The sequence below is a fragment of the Canis lupus genome, chromosome 25 (genome assembly GCF_011100685.1).
Source record: "Canis lupus familiaris isolate Mischka breed German Shepherd chromosome 25, alternate assembly UU_Cfam_GSD_1.0, whole genome shotgun sequence".
NCBI classification, from domain to species: domain Eukaryota; kingdom Metazoa; phylum Chordata; class Mammalia; order Carnivora; family Canidae; genus Canis; species Canis lupus.
Window position 1 is genome coordinate 41,621,784 of NC_049246.1, and position 16,853 is coordinate 41,638,636.

The 16,853-nt window shown below is 41.3% G+C and overlaps 1 protein-coding gene across 3 annotated transcripts in view; it reads right to left on the reverse strand.

Annotated features, from left to right (window-relative positions):
- Positions 1–474: 474 nt before the first annotated feature.
- The window catches only part of PID1 (phosphotyrosine interaction domain containing 1), a 226,057-nt gene continuing 209,678 nt past the window's right edge, over positions 475–16,853 (reverse strand). For all 3 annotated transcript variants that reach the window (XM_038574062.1, XM_038574063.1, XM_038574061.1), the window contains one exon: positions 475–2,636. In XM_038574062.1, coding sequence (XP_038429990.1) covers positions 2,160–2,636 — 477 coding nt within the window. In that variant the 3' untranslated portion in view covers positions 475–2,159. The remainder of the gene's footprint in view (positions 2,637–16,853) is intronic.

Consider the following 16,853-nt stretch of genomic DNA (forward strand, 5'->3'; position numbering starts at 1 on the left):
TCCATGAAGGGCACTGCTCAAGACATGCGGGCTCCACGGCCACCTGCCTTGCTAGATTAATGGGGTCGCTCTGAGAAATCATGGCCTGCAGGAAACATTTTTAACCAGTGCTGTCAGAGGGAATCATTCTGTGTTTACCTTCCAGGATTTCAGCACAGGTTCTCTCCCAAGATGGAACACAAGATTTTATAAATGGTGATCGCTCGCAAAACGTTCTGGAAGACTCTCCTCTGAACTAAGTCCACCATACTGAATAACTATTTCAGTGGTTGGCATGATACCATCTCAGTGAAGGGGCAGTAATTAAATATAAGTTGAGCATTGGAAAATAAAACAAGATTTTTAAGCACAGTCAAGGAATGGGTTATTTATGACCAGGTATACAGGTTTTTTAGGTAGAGTTCCCTATTTACACAAGTTGGTCTATTTTGTCCTTCAGGTTTTCATTACTTAAAGAAGGAAAGACGTATAAAGTAGGAAAGTCCTCAGCTTTATTAATGCAAACATATTTTTTATTAAAGAATGAATGCATTTATGCTAAAGAATAGTTTACATGTGTTTGTAGAGCAGCAAGCAATATCTCCAAGAGGCGAGTTCTTCTCAATACGACTCCATGCTTATTCTACATGCCTTAAAACTGGACCCACACACGGGGGCACATGTACACACACACAAACGCATACACGGACACGCAGATACACAGACCAAAACGCCGACACCAGTATTCTCTGGATTGGATGAGCTCTCATTTAAGGCTTCTGTAAGGTGCCCCGGTGCCCCTAACATTCCCGGGATTAGAAACAGACTTGAATCAAGGAGCAGCATGACCTGGAAAACTGGCCATCTGCTCCTGGCCTTAAATGTATGTATTTGAATCAAAACTTTCAATTTCATTCAGTGTTGAGTCTGTGTTTCTCATATCTAAAGATCCATGACACTGAGAAATCTCAGGCTCTCTTTGTGAGAATATCTCAATAGAAACAGTGAACAACCGACAACTCTTGAGCCTAAGCGATCACCAATTTTAAGATGACGAGGTCAGATTTCCCTTTAGATTAAGGTGGACACCGTTTCTCTAGACAAGCCGGGTGTATAGAACACATTCCCTATTCGAGTGCAGTGTTGAGTGATCGGGGCAAGGCTCCCTTGGTGATGCCCAATCAGATCTGAAGCTTGCCATGAAGGATTCATCAGACAGGACCATCAACTAAATAGGCTACCAGAAATCCGAATTGATCAAAGGACAGCCTACATGGAGTTTGCTCACTTACTGATCATCTATTCCCTTTTCCCAGGGTTTCTCTGGTTGTGGTGGTCGTTTTAAACTCCTACTTTTGATTGTTTATCTGCTTGGGTATTTTCTTCCCTTTTTGCGTCCTGCGGTGTATGCTGAGAATCCATCCCCTAGGGACGTTGGCTGGGTTGGAAGGGGGAAGACGGTGGATGAGGAGGGATGAGGAAAGCAGCTATTAGTAGTCGCAAGTATTCTAAGAAAATAGATGAAGTGAATACAATAAGGGGGTACTACTTGATATATTTATGTAAATAAAAGCATTATCTTTAACTGTGAATTAACTGCCGACTATCAGGTTGTTAGTTGTAAAGCTCAATAAAGGCTGTGCTGATTTGCTTACTGAGGAGAAAATCTGAGACATGCCAGGGAGAGGGGCTCTCAGGATGAGCCTGAGGTGTTTCTCTAGCTCTGCGGCCCCTGTGCCTGCACCCCCCAACCCCCCATCACGACTAGGGACCCTACAGGTGCATCTAACATTCTTGTTGGATTTCATAAGGCAAATTGGAACGGGCCATCAAACAACAGCCGCAGCGTATTTGCCTGAGAGTGGTGATAACTGGCATGGAGGTCTCCTACAGGGAGGCATTGGGAAATGAGGTGGGGGGAGAAAAAGAAGAGAGTCTAGAACTTTCCTCCCCATCTGCCCACCCACCCTCCTCACAGTCACAGCAGCAGCAGGTTTCAATGTAATGTAATTACTTTAATGATACATTTCTTTAGATTTAGAATTGCTCTTCTGAATTTAAAAAGCTTGGTGGGCCAATCGTTTGGCAGTCTTTTCTTCCCAAATTTGAATCATTGCTTATTCATCTATCATCTTGAATTCCTTGACCAATGCTGCCTTGCTGAAGTGTCCTTAGTTCCTTCAGCCATCATCGGATTCCAATTCCTGGGAAACTTCTTCCGATGAGCTGTTCCTATGGATCCGACCATCGCTCTTCATACTGTGGAAAGTCTTCTTGAAGGCCTCCATCATGGCGTGGGCCAGCTTCTTGGCCTCAAGCTTGCTCTCACACTCTACAGCGTGGCAGTCCATCTGGTAGGACAGGTCATCGTTTATCTCCCTGTAAACCCAGGCGAAGATGTTGGGGCTCACGTTGTGGTCGGCGGTGCAGTAGGCGATGCGCGCCACCTGGAAGGTATCCATGTGCACCGTGGCTTCACCTTTGTGGTCAAGGTGATGGAGCCACACTTGGAATGGTCGGATTTCCAGAAGGGCATTGGCTGGAAAGACATCTTCTCGGGCTAGCGTGTGCTTCTTCCAGAGCTCGATGACTGGCTTTTCTGTGCAGCCCGACAGAAACTGCATGCCTGTGGTGGGGACTTTACCCAGATAGGTAACCTGCAGAGGGAAGAGAGGAAGAAAAAGCCAAAGGTCAATATTAGGCTCTCCGTTCCTGTTGTTCACCCAGATGTTCTCAGACAGTCACACGTCACTCTGAGCGGGTGGAGAGACATCTTTCCAGCTCCCTTAAAAATAAATAAATAAATAAAAAAAAATCTGTCATCAGAATTTCTACTTTACTTCCTTACAAGTCGGCCTCTTGGCAAAGGTGTTACAATGCCTTAAGTACAGTTGGATTTTTAAAAAATCTAATTTCTAGAGACCCACTCTCCCTCCTCCTACCCCCTTTTAAAATTTAAATTAGAGTAACAGTATGATCTTTTTACATAATTTGGCATTTCTTTAAAATCATAAAGCTGTTTTTGAAGTTTATTTTCAACCAAACACAAGCAGAATTTAATGGCAGGAAGAAGTCAGAAGGATGCCGCATCTGAGAAAGGAAATCTTTATTAAACTTGTCTCCTTATCTCTTTACAATTCTCTCAGTGTTTGATTTCACTTAAGCTACTTGCTTCTAGCAAATGCCAAGGACACAAAGACTGTTCTATATTCATTATGGCTTAAAACATGATTGTTTCCCCTGCCACCACCAGCAAGATAATTTTTTAAATAGAGCAATGTTCAGTTGTTTTTCAACCTAAACAAGTTTTGAACTGATGGGCATCTGGTTATAGAGATAATAATTGAAAGATTCACAGATGGGTTAAGACTGGAATGCTGGCTTATCAAATAGCTAGATTAGACGGGCAGTACGAAAACAAAGGCAAATAATTCCAAGTGATTCAAATAGTGACTTTTAATTTTTTTTTTTAAGATTTTATTGATTTGAGAGAGGGAGAGCACACATGTGCATGAGAAGCAGGGAGAGGAAGAGGCAGAGGGAGAAGCAGACTCCCTACTAATCAGGGAGCCGCATGCAGGGCTGAATCCCAGTGGATCCCAGTGACCCAGGATCATGACCTGAGCCTAAGGCAGTTGCTTCACCCACTGAGCCACCCAGGTGCTCCTCAAGTAGTGTCTTTTAAAACACTTATTATCATCAAATCCATCCAAGGGATTTTTGTTCTTTCTCTTTCTCTTTTTTTCATTCATCAAAATGCATGAGATGGCTACCTTTGGACCACCGGCACTCTGGAAACACATAAAACTGAAGAAATCATTTAAGAAATAACATGAAATAGCATATAATTAAGTTCAAAATTAATGACACAGATGTAAATTCTGTCAGTTTGAGGAACACAAGATCGGAAAATGGTCCATGGAAATGATGAGAAAGGAGATTTGGGTACAATGATTCCAATCAATGTCTGTGCTTAGTGGGGCTATAGAGGCCACATACAAAAAAAAATGCAGAACATAGAAGCGGAGTACTAAGGACAATTGCATTTTTTCATGCTTTGTTTCTCTCTTAAGCAAGAGTTAATTGGACAGTCCCCTTAAAAATATAACTTCTTCATAAAGAGGCACAGGGCGGGATCCCTGGGTGGCGCAGCGGTTTAGCACCTGCTAAAGGCCCGGGGCGCGATCCTGGAGACCCAGGATCGAATCCCACATCGGGCTCCCGGTGCATGGAGCCTGCTTCTCCCTCTGCCTGTGTCTCTGCCTCTCTCTCTCTCTCTCTCTCTCTCTCTGTGTGACTATCATAAAAAAAAATTAAAAAATAGAAGTGTCACATAGTGACAAAAAAAAAAAAAAAAAAGAGGCACAGGGCTTGCTGCACAGGCCAGGAACAGTTGTCAGGAAGCTATTGTGCACACTGGCAAAGTGCGGGGGCGGGGGCGGGGGGATGGAGAGGTCCAAAGCCCATAGGAAGGAGATGATTGGTATTTGTTGGCAGCACAGTCTTTGAAGCAGGCAAAGTGGAGACGTATATCCTTGTTCCACAGTTCACAAGGTGGGTGATTCTGGGCAAACCACGAACCCTCTACTAGAACGTAAGGCAGACCATGAAACAGGCAGGCAAGGGACACAAGCAAAGTACCCCAAGGATTCAGAGGAGGGAGAGATGGAGCTAGGCCGATGGAAGAGAGCCACTGGATTCCAAGACATGGGGTCTCAAAAGCCAGGTAGGAGAAGCACGTGAAGGTAGTGAGAGAAGGCGGGAGCCGAAGAGGAAGGGGCTGAGTGGGGAAAGCCCTACTCCCCGCAACTTGGGCAAACAGGCCACTGTGGCCTGACCAGACATTAGGCAGGGGCATGGGACAGCCTGGAAAGGAGACGAGAGGCACCTGCCACTGCATGAAAGCAGGCTGAACTTCAGAAGACGGCCCTGCATGCGGTCTAGAGAGGAGGCACATCCCTGCTCGGGAGGGAATGCCACTGCAGCTCTAGAGTCCCGCAGGTGCCTGGATGTGACCGAGGCCGTGAACCTGGAAGGCCTGCCTGATGCCAGGAAGAACAGACGGGAAGGGCTGGGCAGTGGTAGCAGAATCAGGGAGCGCAGCCAGGAGGCAAGAGGGCCCGGGTGGGAGTGGGGGTTGTGGAGATCAGGGGACAGGACAGACAGAGCCCGATGGGGACGCAGTCACAGAGCCAGGAGCGACAACACGTGGCAGGAGACTGAAGGGGGACACGACATGGACAAACAAGCAAGTGCCTGGCCTTCAGAGGAGGGCCACTGGCTGGATAGCTCCTGTCGCTCTGGGGTGGAGAAAATGTACAACCAAGAGTTCTTGATTTACATACTTGCTGCAAATGTGCTTTCTGTATGTGGCACTTTATGATACCTTTATTCTTTTCTTTAAACAGCTTTATTACTTTTTTATTGAGGTGAAATTCACATCACATCACATTTTAAAGCACGTGATTCAGTGGCATTTAGTAGTCAAAGGTCATGCAACTACCAGCTCTGTCTAGTTCCAAAATATTTTCAGCCCCCCCAAGGGTGACAGGGTACCCACGAAGTCATCACTCACCCTTGTCCCCTCCCCCCAGTCCCAGGTGAGCTCCAAATGGCTGTCTGCTCCTATGGATTTCCTATTCTGGATCTTCACAGAATATGTCACCCTTTGTCCCTGGCTTCTTTCACTGAGCATGATATTTTCCAGGTTTGGCCAAGTGGTACCATGTAGCATTCCCTTCTAGGACATCTTTACTTTGGGAAATTCAAAAGAAAATGGGGAAACTAGTTTCAGTGCTTGAAGTAAAAGTGCAATCGTTCTTACTGTCTGCTGCAACTAGAAATAACTACATTTATATTTGATAGCAAGAGCCTGCAGAGGAAGGAAATCTCAATTTGCTCTAAGCTCACACACACACACACACACTCACTCACTATTTAAAAAAGTTATACAGCCAGTGTCTTCTATCATGACATAAAGGAATGAGCTTGAAGAGCTTTATTAGACATTGTAGGTAATTCACTCCCACCAATAATTTCATAGTAGTAAATATGTGTAACACAGAAGAATGTATCCTTCTCATAAATATTTATGACTTGAAAACTGAAGATTTTAAGGTAAATAAAATTTTATTTTGGAAGTGCGCTTGAGAGAAAGGTGGGGCAGAGATGAGGAGCCCAAAGAACTTAATAATAACAAGAGCTACTTTTAATATGCAGACATATATTAAAACAATTTTGGAGCTCTGAGGTGGAACACAGGATACAGATGTAACCTCTTGGTATTAAAATTATTTTGACGGTAATCGTCATTTAGTGGCCCAGTTTCACCAGGGTCACCTGGATAGCACACTGCACATCAAGCATGAGGTTCTAAGTCGCCACGTATACATAACATGGCCAAATGAAGCCACATAAAGTACTACATAATAAGTAGTACCTAATGTCTGTGTCACACTTTAGACAAAAGGCACTTGGTGTCTACTGGCTTCGTTGACAAACCTGTGGTCAGTGCATCAGGAAGGAATATGATTACTATTAGTCCATTTTCAAAGATAAGAACCCTAGGTCAGGTGGTGGCATCCAGACATAGACTCTATCCTGCAAGGTGCCGGGCTTTCAGGAACATTCTGATGATTTGTGAAGATAACTGGATGGAAAAGACACCTTAAAAAGATATCTGTTGAATTCCTGAGCCACTCTGCCACCATTAGATGAGAGCTGTTTCCCTTTGAGTTCACTTACTAGCCTCTTGTTCTTTTTCCCCATCTTTTGACTGTAAGAGAGCTTTTGGATTTCTGCGAGCACCTGAGATGCAGTGGCTCTTCCCAAAGAATGGACAGTGTTCTTTTAAGGGGTGCTTTTGTAATGACACTCTTTTCCATGCCATTAGGGGCCTAGGCATTTCTTTACAATTTTATTCTTGGTTTATAATTGCAGAAAGTAAGACTCAGAAACCTTCTAAAATTTCCAGGTAAAATGGAGCACAAATAACAAAATTCTTTATCTACATATATAAAAGTCATTTATATACATATATAATGTCTATAATATATATTTTCTGAAACTCGAGAAAATATAATCTACTTAAAATGAAATAAAAGAAAACTGTTTAATCTCAAGAACTACAGACTCCAAAAGATTTCTGTGGAAAGAGAACCATTAACGTGTTCTGCCAATACTAATCCTGAATATTCCATTCGATTCGTCTTGCAAAGTATTATTCAGCCTGCAGAGGGAGGAGAGCTAAGAACAGATTAGGGGATGAGTACTCTCCACTGTGACATGGATGAGGGCCCAGAAGCACACCAAATGCTCACTGGGGCTTCCATAATTTATGTTTGCTCTTGATTAGGATCTACCATGGAGACTACAGAGGCTGCGGTGGACAGACAAGCCCTTTCTAGAAGCACAAAATTAGCAAACATGCACCTGACATGCCAGAAAATGGCGGCCTGTCTAGATAAGCAGCTCCAGTCCTACTACTCAATAGTACCAGGGTCTGCTCACCTAAGGCCTTGGTAAGGCTCTTGGCTGAGTCTCCTCTTCAATTAAATCAGCTAACCCTGTCCAAACCCTTCCAAACAGTCTCCTTAGTGAAATGCTCTCTGATTCATACAGAACATAGTCAACATAGCACATGACCTATAAGGTCTAACTGATGTCACTGGGTGAACCTTGGGAGGTCAATGAAAGCCTCTGTTTTGTCACCTTTGCAGAGTTGATGATGTCAGAAACCTAAGAGATTACATAAATACAAAGAAACAATGCTAAACTGGAAATACTTAAAGATACATGGAAAAAGAATTATGTAGATGAACTTCCCTAAAAATGGGGTGTAAAATGATGATATGATATACCAAAACAGCTTCCCTTCAGAGTGACCCATTTAAATCAGCCTTGTTACCAACCATAATGGCCCGTGTTCCGGAATCCTGATTTTGAGCACTTTCCCCTCATAAGTCAACTATTTATACCTGCCTGTGGATTTGCTAACCTTCCCGTAAGTTCTCCAGAGTCCATACTGTTGACTCTAAGTCACTAGAAAACAATAACAACAAAAACAACTATTCAGACTTTAATACCAAAATATTAATTTCTCTCTAAATTTTTATATATAATTTAATAGAAATATACCTATGGCTCTGTTTTCTCAAGGGAAAACTTAAAGTAAAAACTCAAAAAAAAAAAATCAATTGTCTCAGAATACCAAAGCTTCGTTATGCCCTGCACTCAGCACGTCCTCTATGGATGACATGAGGCCACAAGGTCCATGTGTGTCAATAAACAGAAACCTCCAAATACAGCATGTTATCTCTGTATCCTTCTATGGCAGCACTGTGGCAGGGATGTACTCTCTGTATAGAGAGAGATCGCTTCTTGCCACATCTTCCTTGTGTGGGAGACTTTCTTTCCCACCCCTCTGTGGGCACTTCTTCCCTAGGAGTAAAGACACAGGACTCAATGTGCAAGGCAGCTTCAGGAAGTTTTGCCTCCAACATCGCTGTACACTGATGTCAGGTTTTGGTCAAGGAGAATCTTGTTCTCCTGCCCGTCTATGAAAGAGGTGAATGTTTTCTAGATGAATAAGTCCCTTCTGAGCCTCATCCTTAAGAGCTGCAGCCTTTCAGAGCCACAGAGTAGAAGAGAAACATCGAGTCACTAAACTGGTCACTAAATGTCCAAAATGGTAGACAGATTTTTTTAAAAAGTTATCACCTCCCAGGGTGTAGGAACAAAGGGACTTGGGAGATGACAGGAAGAGTCTTCGGGGGTGGGGAGTAAGAACCAGTCAAAAATATGCAGTAAATACTAACATCTTTTCTATGGTTGCAGAAATAGGCACTGGGCAAGAAACTTATGAAGAATGAATCATTTAGAGAGAAATAAACAAGCAGAGCAAAAAAAAAAAAAAATGAAAGTTTTTCCTCATGTGTCATTCAATGGCATAAACTGATGCCTCCGACACAGACGTTTGCAATGTGTGTGAATGGGCTTTGCCCAATCCCGACTGAAAAAATTATTTGAGAACATTCACAGCGTGTGAAAATACATAGAAGCCATGGAGTGGAGGGGCCTGCCAGAGCGTCTGTAGCATTACCAGTGTCAGTCAGGAGAGACTAGTGTCCTCAGAAGCTCTCCTTCCCACCCATGACTTTTCCAACAGCTCAGCCAGCTCTCCATTCATGAATCACCATTCTTTCTTCATCTGTGGCAAAACAAACCCTGGTTGCCTGACATGGATCCTTCTGGCCAAGCCAGCACCCTTCCTCCCTCCTGGTGGCCAGGCAACATTTCATTCTGGCCTTTCTGAAAACTCCTTGTTTAGGACCCTGACCCATCTCATCCTAGCCTGGACAGTGGGATGGAGTGGATGATCACAGAAGAATCCAAGTACCTGGCTTCCCGAGTATCTTGGACTCTCCAAGCTGGACAAACCCAGCTTCCCAACCACATGGGAAGGTTTACTGTGAGGTTTACTGTGAGGTTTCTACGGGATGGCATATCCAGATCAAAGCTTCTCCAGAAGCTTTTCTTGGGATATAAAAATCCTTGGTGTTCTTTCATTTTCTGTAGGAGACTTCCTGTTCTCTGCTGAACTAACATGACATGAACTCAAGAAGGAGAATATCTGACTGGGAATGTTAATAGCCTTTGGGTTACAAGGCAGATTAAAAAAAAAAAAAAAAAAAAAGAAGAGCCAACCTTGAGCCAACAGCAGAGTCAAGCTCTTCTCTGAAATTAATTCTACTGCACTTTGTGGAAAAAGGGGACAGAACAGTGAGATTCACAATCCCAGCTTGAATTGTCTCCTTCCTTGCTGGCCACAGAGAAGCAAGCAACCACTAGATACTCTGAAGAGTGGGGATGGATCCACATGCCAAATACCTAACAATTCCCAATGCAAAGACAGACATAATGCTAATTACTGACCTTGAACTTGTATTACATGTTGTAAGCCATGAAGAAGGTATTGAAGCATAAATGATCTCACTACTCACAGTGAGATCTATGAAGTCATTATGGAAAAAAATAAAGTAATAAGCTTTGGGCTGGAAAATTGACATTTTTTTGAAAATTAAATTTCTTTCTTGCACATTCATTTAATAAGTATTTATTGAGAACCTTCTAGGAACTAGGCATATTAGTGAATAGAATCAGTACAATTCTCTGCCCTCTTGGGGATTACATTCCCAGTACACAGATGAAGGTTACAGAACTCAATAGACATGCGCAAGGCTAGCCTTAGTGAGAAGAACACACACATGCCTCTGTGAGCATTTTCAATGAATCTGGAAAACTTCTCTTGGGTTCAAAAAGGTCTTTCATGCAGCACAATGGGGACAAAAAAAAATCCCCATTTAGAGTCCATTCCTTGGATTAAGCTGTGTCCCATGAAGGCTCATTAGTCTTTATATTGACTGTGGTTAGGGTTCCTGAGATGTTGCTGTACTAGAAGATCAGGCAGGAGAGGGACTTTGGAAGAGCATCAAGGGAGAAGGGAAGGTGAGTAGGAGCTAGAAGATAGGCAGGTGGAAGACCCAGGGTAGACTCTGCCTCCCAAACAAAATGGCCTGGCAACTAGAACGCCATCGGTGACTTTATTTGCCCCCATGACTGGATAAAAGGGGTTCCTGGCCTCACTTAACATCTGTGTCTTCACTCTCAGGATGTTCTACACACAACAAACCAATTTCCCTTTATTGAATTATTGGAGTAAAATGATGAGCTGTTTTAGGCTTCCCAGCATCTATTCTACTTTTCTTTGATTTCTCCTTTCTTTATGTTGGAGATCCAAATAGCAAGTGTCCCCAGTGTTTAAACTCAAAGTATTGATAATTATATTGCAATAAATTCCTGCTGGTTCAAAGGTAAATCATCAACATTCTCAGTTTTCAGTGCTAAATGGGGCCATTCATACCTGCCTAATTCTACACCTTTGTTGCAGAGATGATGATTCTGATAATTGGCCCTAATTCATACAGCTGGTCCCTACAAGAGAAAAACGTGGGACACAGTTCTTCTACCCCAAGGACAAGGTTCTTCTCAGTACCCCAATCTTTGAAAAGGATTTCAAAGGCCTTTGAAAAGGCCCTTTCTCTCTCTCTCTTTCTTCTTTTCTTTCTCTTCTCTTCTCTTCTCTTCTCTTCTCTTCTCTTCTCTTCTCTTCTCTTCTCTCTTCTCTTTTCTCTTTATCTTCTCTCTCTCTCTCTCTTTTTCTTTCTTTCATTCTTATGTCATCTACTTTCTCTCTGGCCACTTCTTCAAGTGTCTGCACTGAGACCCGGTCAGGAACATGGAAAGGTGACAGATAGATTTGTTTAACTCTGCCAGGGCTTGTTTAATATTCTAAAAGGAATTTGGAATCAGTTAAACTGTCTTTAACCTGAGACGTGTTTGCATAGCTCAGGGATTTAAATGATGATGCTAGTATCAATAATTGGAGCAAGGAGACAAAAATGCATACTTAATATTCAGATATCATATTCCTAAAGAATTTTAAAAGGGGGCTTTACAAAGCAAACAATCCTTATTTTAAAGAACAATTCCAAAGAGCAAATATTAAGCATGTGCTGTGTTGGCTCTAGCCTTGCCCTTGTGGGTGGTGTACCAACAAGCCAGACAACATGTGATGTGAATTGCTCTGGGAGCCACACGCAGGGTAATAAACAGGGCTTTACAAAGCCCTCAACAAAGACATGAGAGCCTTGAAAGGCCAGCCTGAGGAAGCCTGGGCTCAGCTCTGAGCAGACCTGGGAATCCCTTCTGGTTACCCTCCAGGCTCATCGTAAGGGTAACCAGAAGGGACTTCTGTGGGTCATCCCTAAGAAGCCCAGATCCTGCATCAAAACTAGGATGATTTTCTTCTCCAAAGTGAATCTTGGATACCACTCAGGGGCCTGCCTTTTGGCAGACCTCTTCAGGAGTAGACCCAACTGTCCTTTGGCTAGACAGGGATGAGGACCAATTGTTGCCATTTGCCTTAAAGCTGTGCTTTGAAGTCTTTGCCTTATATCTGTTTGGCCATGCATAGTTGGCTGACCCAGATGTAGAGGATGAGCCCAGTGGCCTAAGGTAAGCCTGTCTCAAACACTGCATTTTTATTATCCCCAAAGGCGATGGTGATGACCTGGAAAGGCTCACAGACCTACTCTTTTTTTTTTTTTTTTTTTTTTTTCACAGACCTACTCTTTTAATTTTTTTTCTTAACAGTAGCAACAATCCTGGCAGTAGAAAGCAGATATTCCAAAGTGCATATCTTCTGCTGTGCATTTAGGCATGTTCTTTGTTAGGGATATTTACTTATTTTGGTAACTTTCCTAAGGTCATAAATATTAAGAATATTTTTTCATTGTTTACTAATCATTTTCAAGTATTTTTATGTGTTATGTTGACAGAATCTATAAAAATATTAATAGAAATTTTATGTGGAGATATGTTTCCCTTTTATTATGTAAATGTACATCATGGGGCAGGGAAAGCGAATTTCCTAAAGCCCAATATCAAAAACATAATTAAGTACTATTTTTGCACTCTAATAAAGAGATGAACATTGCTTCAGCTGTTAAATACAGCTTCTGTCTCACGATTAGGTGTTTAAGTGATAGATTTGTTTCTCTTATTCATGTAACTTCATTCCAATGATATAGAGAGATTTGAGATGCTGTGCCCCATCTTGTGCTTATGAAGCAGTTCCAATGTGCAATTTGTCCTGTCAATTGGCTCTTGGATGTGTGAAGTTGGAAATATCGTCATTGTCACTGTCAAAGACAGAAGCGATTTATCTGGAAGGCACTGAAGTGTGCCCCTGAAGACAAAGTCACTTAATAAAAGTGACACCACATTGAAACCTACATCCTCTCATTGGGCCCCTTCTGGCGAGCTGGCTCAAGGATGGTCGAACCTGGCATTGTTTCACTGAGTGGCACAAGTGCAATTTATTTCATGACAAGTCTGATATCTCCCCTTCTGCTTTCTATTCAGTGGGGTATACTGGAGAGGGACAGACATTCAGCAGAGCTCTCTAGGCCCCAAAATGTTCACAATGAGAAAATTCTCTAAATGATAAATCAATACCGAGCACATTGCTTGAGAGTTATCCTGACAAATGGATTCAAGGGATAAGCACGGTGGCAGGTGAAAAATGTCACCAATTTTCGTCCTTGTAGCACTTTATCAATTCATTTTCCTTAGTGCACAATTCATTAGAAATGGACCAGAGAAGGCATTAAACATTTAGAAAGAATCATATCGAGACACTTGGTTGGAGGTCATAAAATCAACACACCAATCTATGGGCTGCAAGTCTAGAGCTCTTAATCAAAGGCCAGTGAAGGCTGGAAACAAGAGAGGTATACTGAAGCTAACTAAAGATGAAATTACTATGTATTCCAGAGAAATGACCACTTATGTTCAGACAAATACCTCTACGTGAATGTTCATGGAAGCTTTATTGGTGATAGCCCAAAAATGGAATCCATCCAGATGTCTCTCAATAGGCAAATGGTTTAGTCAAATGGTGACAGAGCCATCCCATGGAATGAACTGTTGACACCTGGAACAACCAGATGGATTTCCAGGGAATTCTGCTGGGTGAAACAATCCCCAAAAGTGACACCCTGTATGATTCCATTTGTATAGCACTTCAGAGAAGGGAACAGATAGATTGGTGTTGCTGGAGTGAGGGGTGGAGTGTGGGTGGGAGACAGGAGGGTGCCGTTAAAGATGAGCAACATGAGGACTCACTGTTGTGAGGAACATGTTTAGAATCTTCCCTATGGGGCTGAAAATATGCCTATACTGGTGCAAAAGTTTCACAGAACTAAATACACACATGCATCATGAGTTCAAGTAAAACTTGGCAAATTAAGATGGGTGGCATAGATGATTGTGGCATTACACGACAGTTTTGCAAAGTGTTACCACTGGAGAAAAGTGGATAAAGTGTTGGGGAACTCTCTGGGTTATTTCTTAACAACTGCATGTGAATCAATGATCCCAATAGAAATATTAATTTAAAAAGTCAGCTCATCCATCTTATTAAGAGTTGTTTTTCTAATAAAGCTATCTCTTATTTATAATTATTTATCAAAATTTATAATACAATTATGCTGTTCTGATCAATACATATGCATATTAATTGTACAGATAACTCAAACCAGAAGATATTTAAATTTAAAGACATATGGTCAAAGAAAATAATTTTTGAAAATGTCCATTGTTTACATATTTTCCTTGCAGATGAAATATGACCGGATGGGAAATAAATGATTAAAGAACATTCTGAAATCCATTCTCTCCCTTTATGGGGGAAAGGTAGAGTGATCCTAGAAGAGAAAGAAATGCTCTGGTTTCATCTCCTTGTCAGCTTGTTAATGACAGACCTTGTGCCATTTGCTAGCAGGCAAGTCCTTATCTGTAGAATGCTCTTTGCAGGGTATATCTATTTGCCAAGAATTGGTCATAGTAAACAAACCTGAAATCTGTAGAGCTACAGCACGTGGCTTCCAGGAAAAGGACTCTTAAGCTACATAACTAAGTATAAAATGGAAATGCTTCAAGGTTTAAAAGGTTCTCCTCTGCATAACCATATACAATATTAGGTATCTCCTGTGTTCTCTGGGCTAGACCACTTATGGTACAGCAAGAAGGAACTGAAAGAGCCTCACTGATGGTCCTAGATCTCACCTTGTTTTGCTTGTGCCAACTGTTTCCTTGAAATTATTAATAAAGTTTGGCACTGGATGAAATTTCTGATCTGAAAATCCAATTCTCTGTGTAATCTCATGGGTGGTCAATAGCCTTTCAAACAGACACTGATATTATTTTAGGGTGACATATGGTGGGGTTTCAGGGGCTGCAGGAGAGGATAGAAGGACTGACTAGGAAGGGAAAGAAATACTGTAGAATTTATGATTGTTAGGAAGGAAAAGAAATGCTGTAGAATTTACGATCATTAAAGAATTACTTACTATTGTAAGTAATACTGTTGTGAACATGGGGGTATGGATATCTTTTCCAGTTAGTGGTTTTTTTGTTTTGTTTTGTTTTGGTGTTTTTTCCAGGGGTGGAATTGCTGGATTATATGGTAGTTCTTTTCTTCTTCTTCTTCTTCTTTTTTTTTTTTTTTAAGTAGGCTCCACACCCAGCATGGAGCCCAGTGTGGGGCTTGAACTCATGACCTTGAGATCAAGAGTCAGGCACTTAACTGACTGAGCCACCCAGGTGCCCCATGGTAGTACTATTTTTAATTTTGGGGGATCCCCCATTCTGTATTCCATACTGTGGCTTACCAATTTACAATTCCATCAACAGTGCATAAGGGTTTTCTTTTCTTCATATTCATGCCAGCACTTATTGTCTCTTATCTTCTTGATGATGGCCATTTTAATAGGCATGAGGCGGTATCTCATTGTGGTTTAATTTACATTTCCTTAATGATTAGTGATGTGGGCATCTTTCATATATTATCTCTTGGCTTTTTGTATATCTTCTTTGGGGAAATGCCTATTCAAGACCTTTGCCCATTTTTTAATTGTTGTTATTGTTTTTACTACTGAGATACATGAGTTCTTATATATTTTGGATATTAACGCCCTAGATGGTTATGCAAATGCTATGTGGTTTGACATTTTTCCCCATTTCATAGATTGCCTTTTGATGTTATTTTTATTTTATTTTTTTGCTGTGCAGAAACTTTTTAGTTTGGTAAAGTCCCACTTGCTTATTTTTTATTTCATTGCTTGCCTTTTAGGTGTCATATCCAAACATCATTGCCAAGACCCAATAGCCAGGACATGGAAACAACCTAAGTGTCCATTGGTTGATGATTGCCTAAAGAAGTTGTGATATATATTTATAATTATTCAGCCATAAAAAAACTGAGGAAGTCTTACCATTTACAACAACATGAATGGATCTGGAAGACATCATGCTAAGTGAAATAAGTCAAACAGAGAAAGACAGATACTGTATGCTCTCATTTATATGTGATATCTAAAACAAAACAAAACAAACGAAAAACTCCCAAACCCCCAAAAAACAAAAAACAAAACAAAACAACCCTCACAAACAAAAAGATCAGATTTGTGGTTACCAGAGGCAGGGGTGAGAGTGAGGGGAATGTGAAGGATGGTGGTCAGAAAGTACGAACTTCCAGTTATAATTAAGTGCTAGACATGTAACGTACAACAGGATGACTATAGCTAACATTCATTGCCCTATGGTATACAGGAGGGTTGTTAAGAGAGTAAATCCTGTAAGTTCTCATCACAAGGAGAAAATTCTCTTTTCCTTTTTCTTTTTATTGTATCTATGTGAGAAGCTGAGTGCCAGCTATACTTACTGTGGTACTCATTTCACAATATATGTAAATCAAACTATTAGGCTGAATGCCTTAAACTTATATAATGATGTACGCCAATTCTTTCTCAATAAAACTGGAAAAAAAACAATGTCTGGCATACAAGAACACTAGCATAAATTGAAAGAAAAAAAAAGAATGTATGTTCATGATATTTTTTTAAAGAGATGCTAGTTTGGTGCATAGGTTATCCTGACTACATTTAAAGAGCCATGTAGCAATTTTATTGAAAATTGCAGTATTTTAGGGGTGCCTGGGTGGCTCAGTCAGTTGAGATCTGCCTTAGGTTCAGGTCATAACCCCAGGGTCCTGGGATCCAGTCCCACATCGAGCTCCCTGCTCAGTCTGTTTGTCCCTTTCCCTCTGCCCTGCCCCCCTTTTTGTTCTCTCTCTCTCTCTCTCTAAAAAATAAAATCTTTTAAAAAATGAAAAAATAAAATTACAGTATTTTAAATATAATAGAAATTATATCCTTTGCAACTGTTTAAATGTACAATGGAAATATTCACTA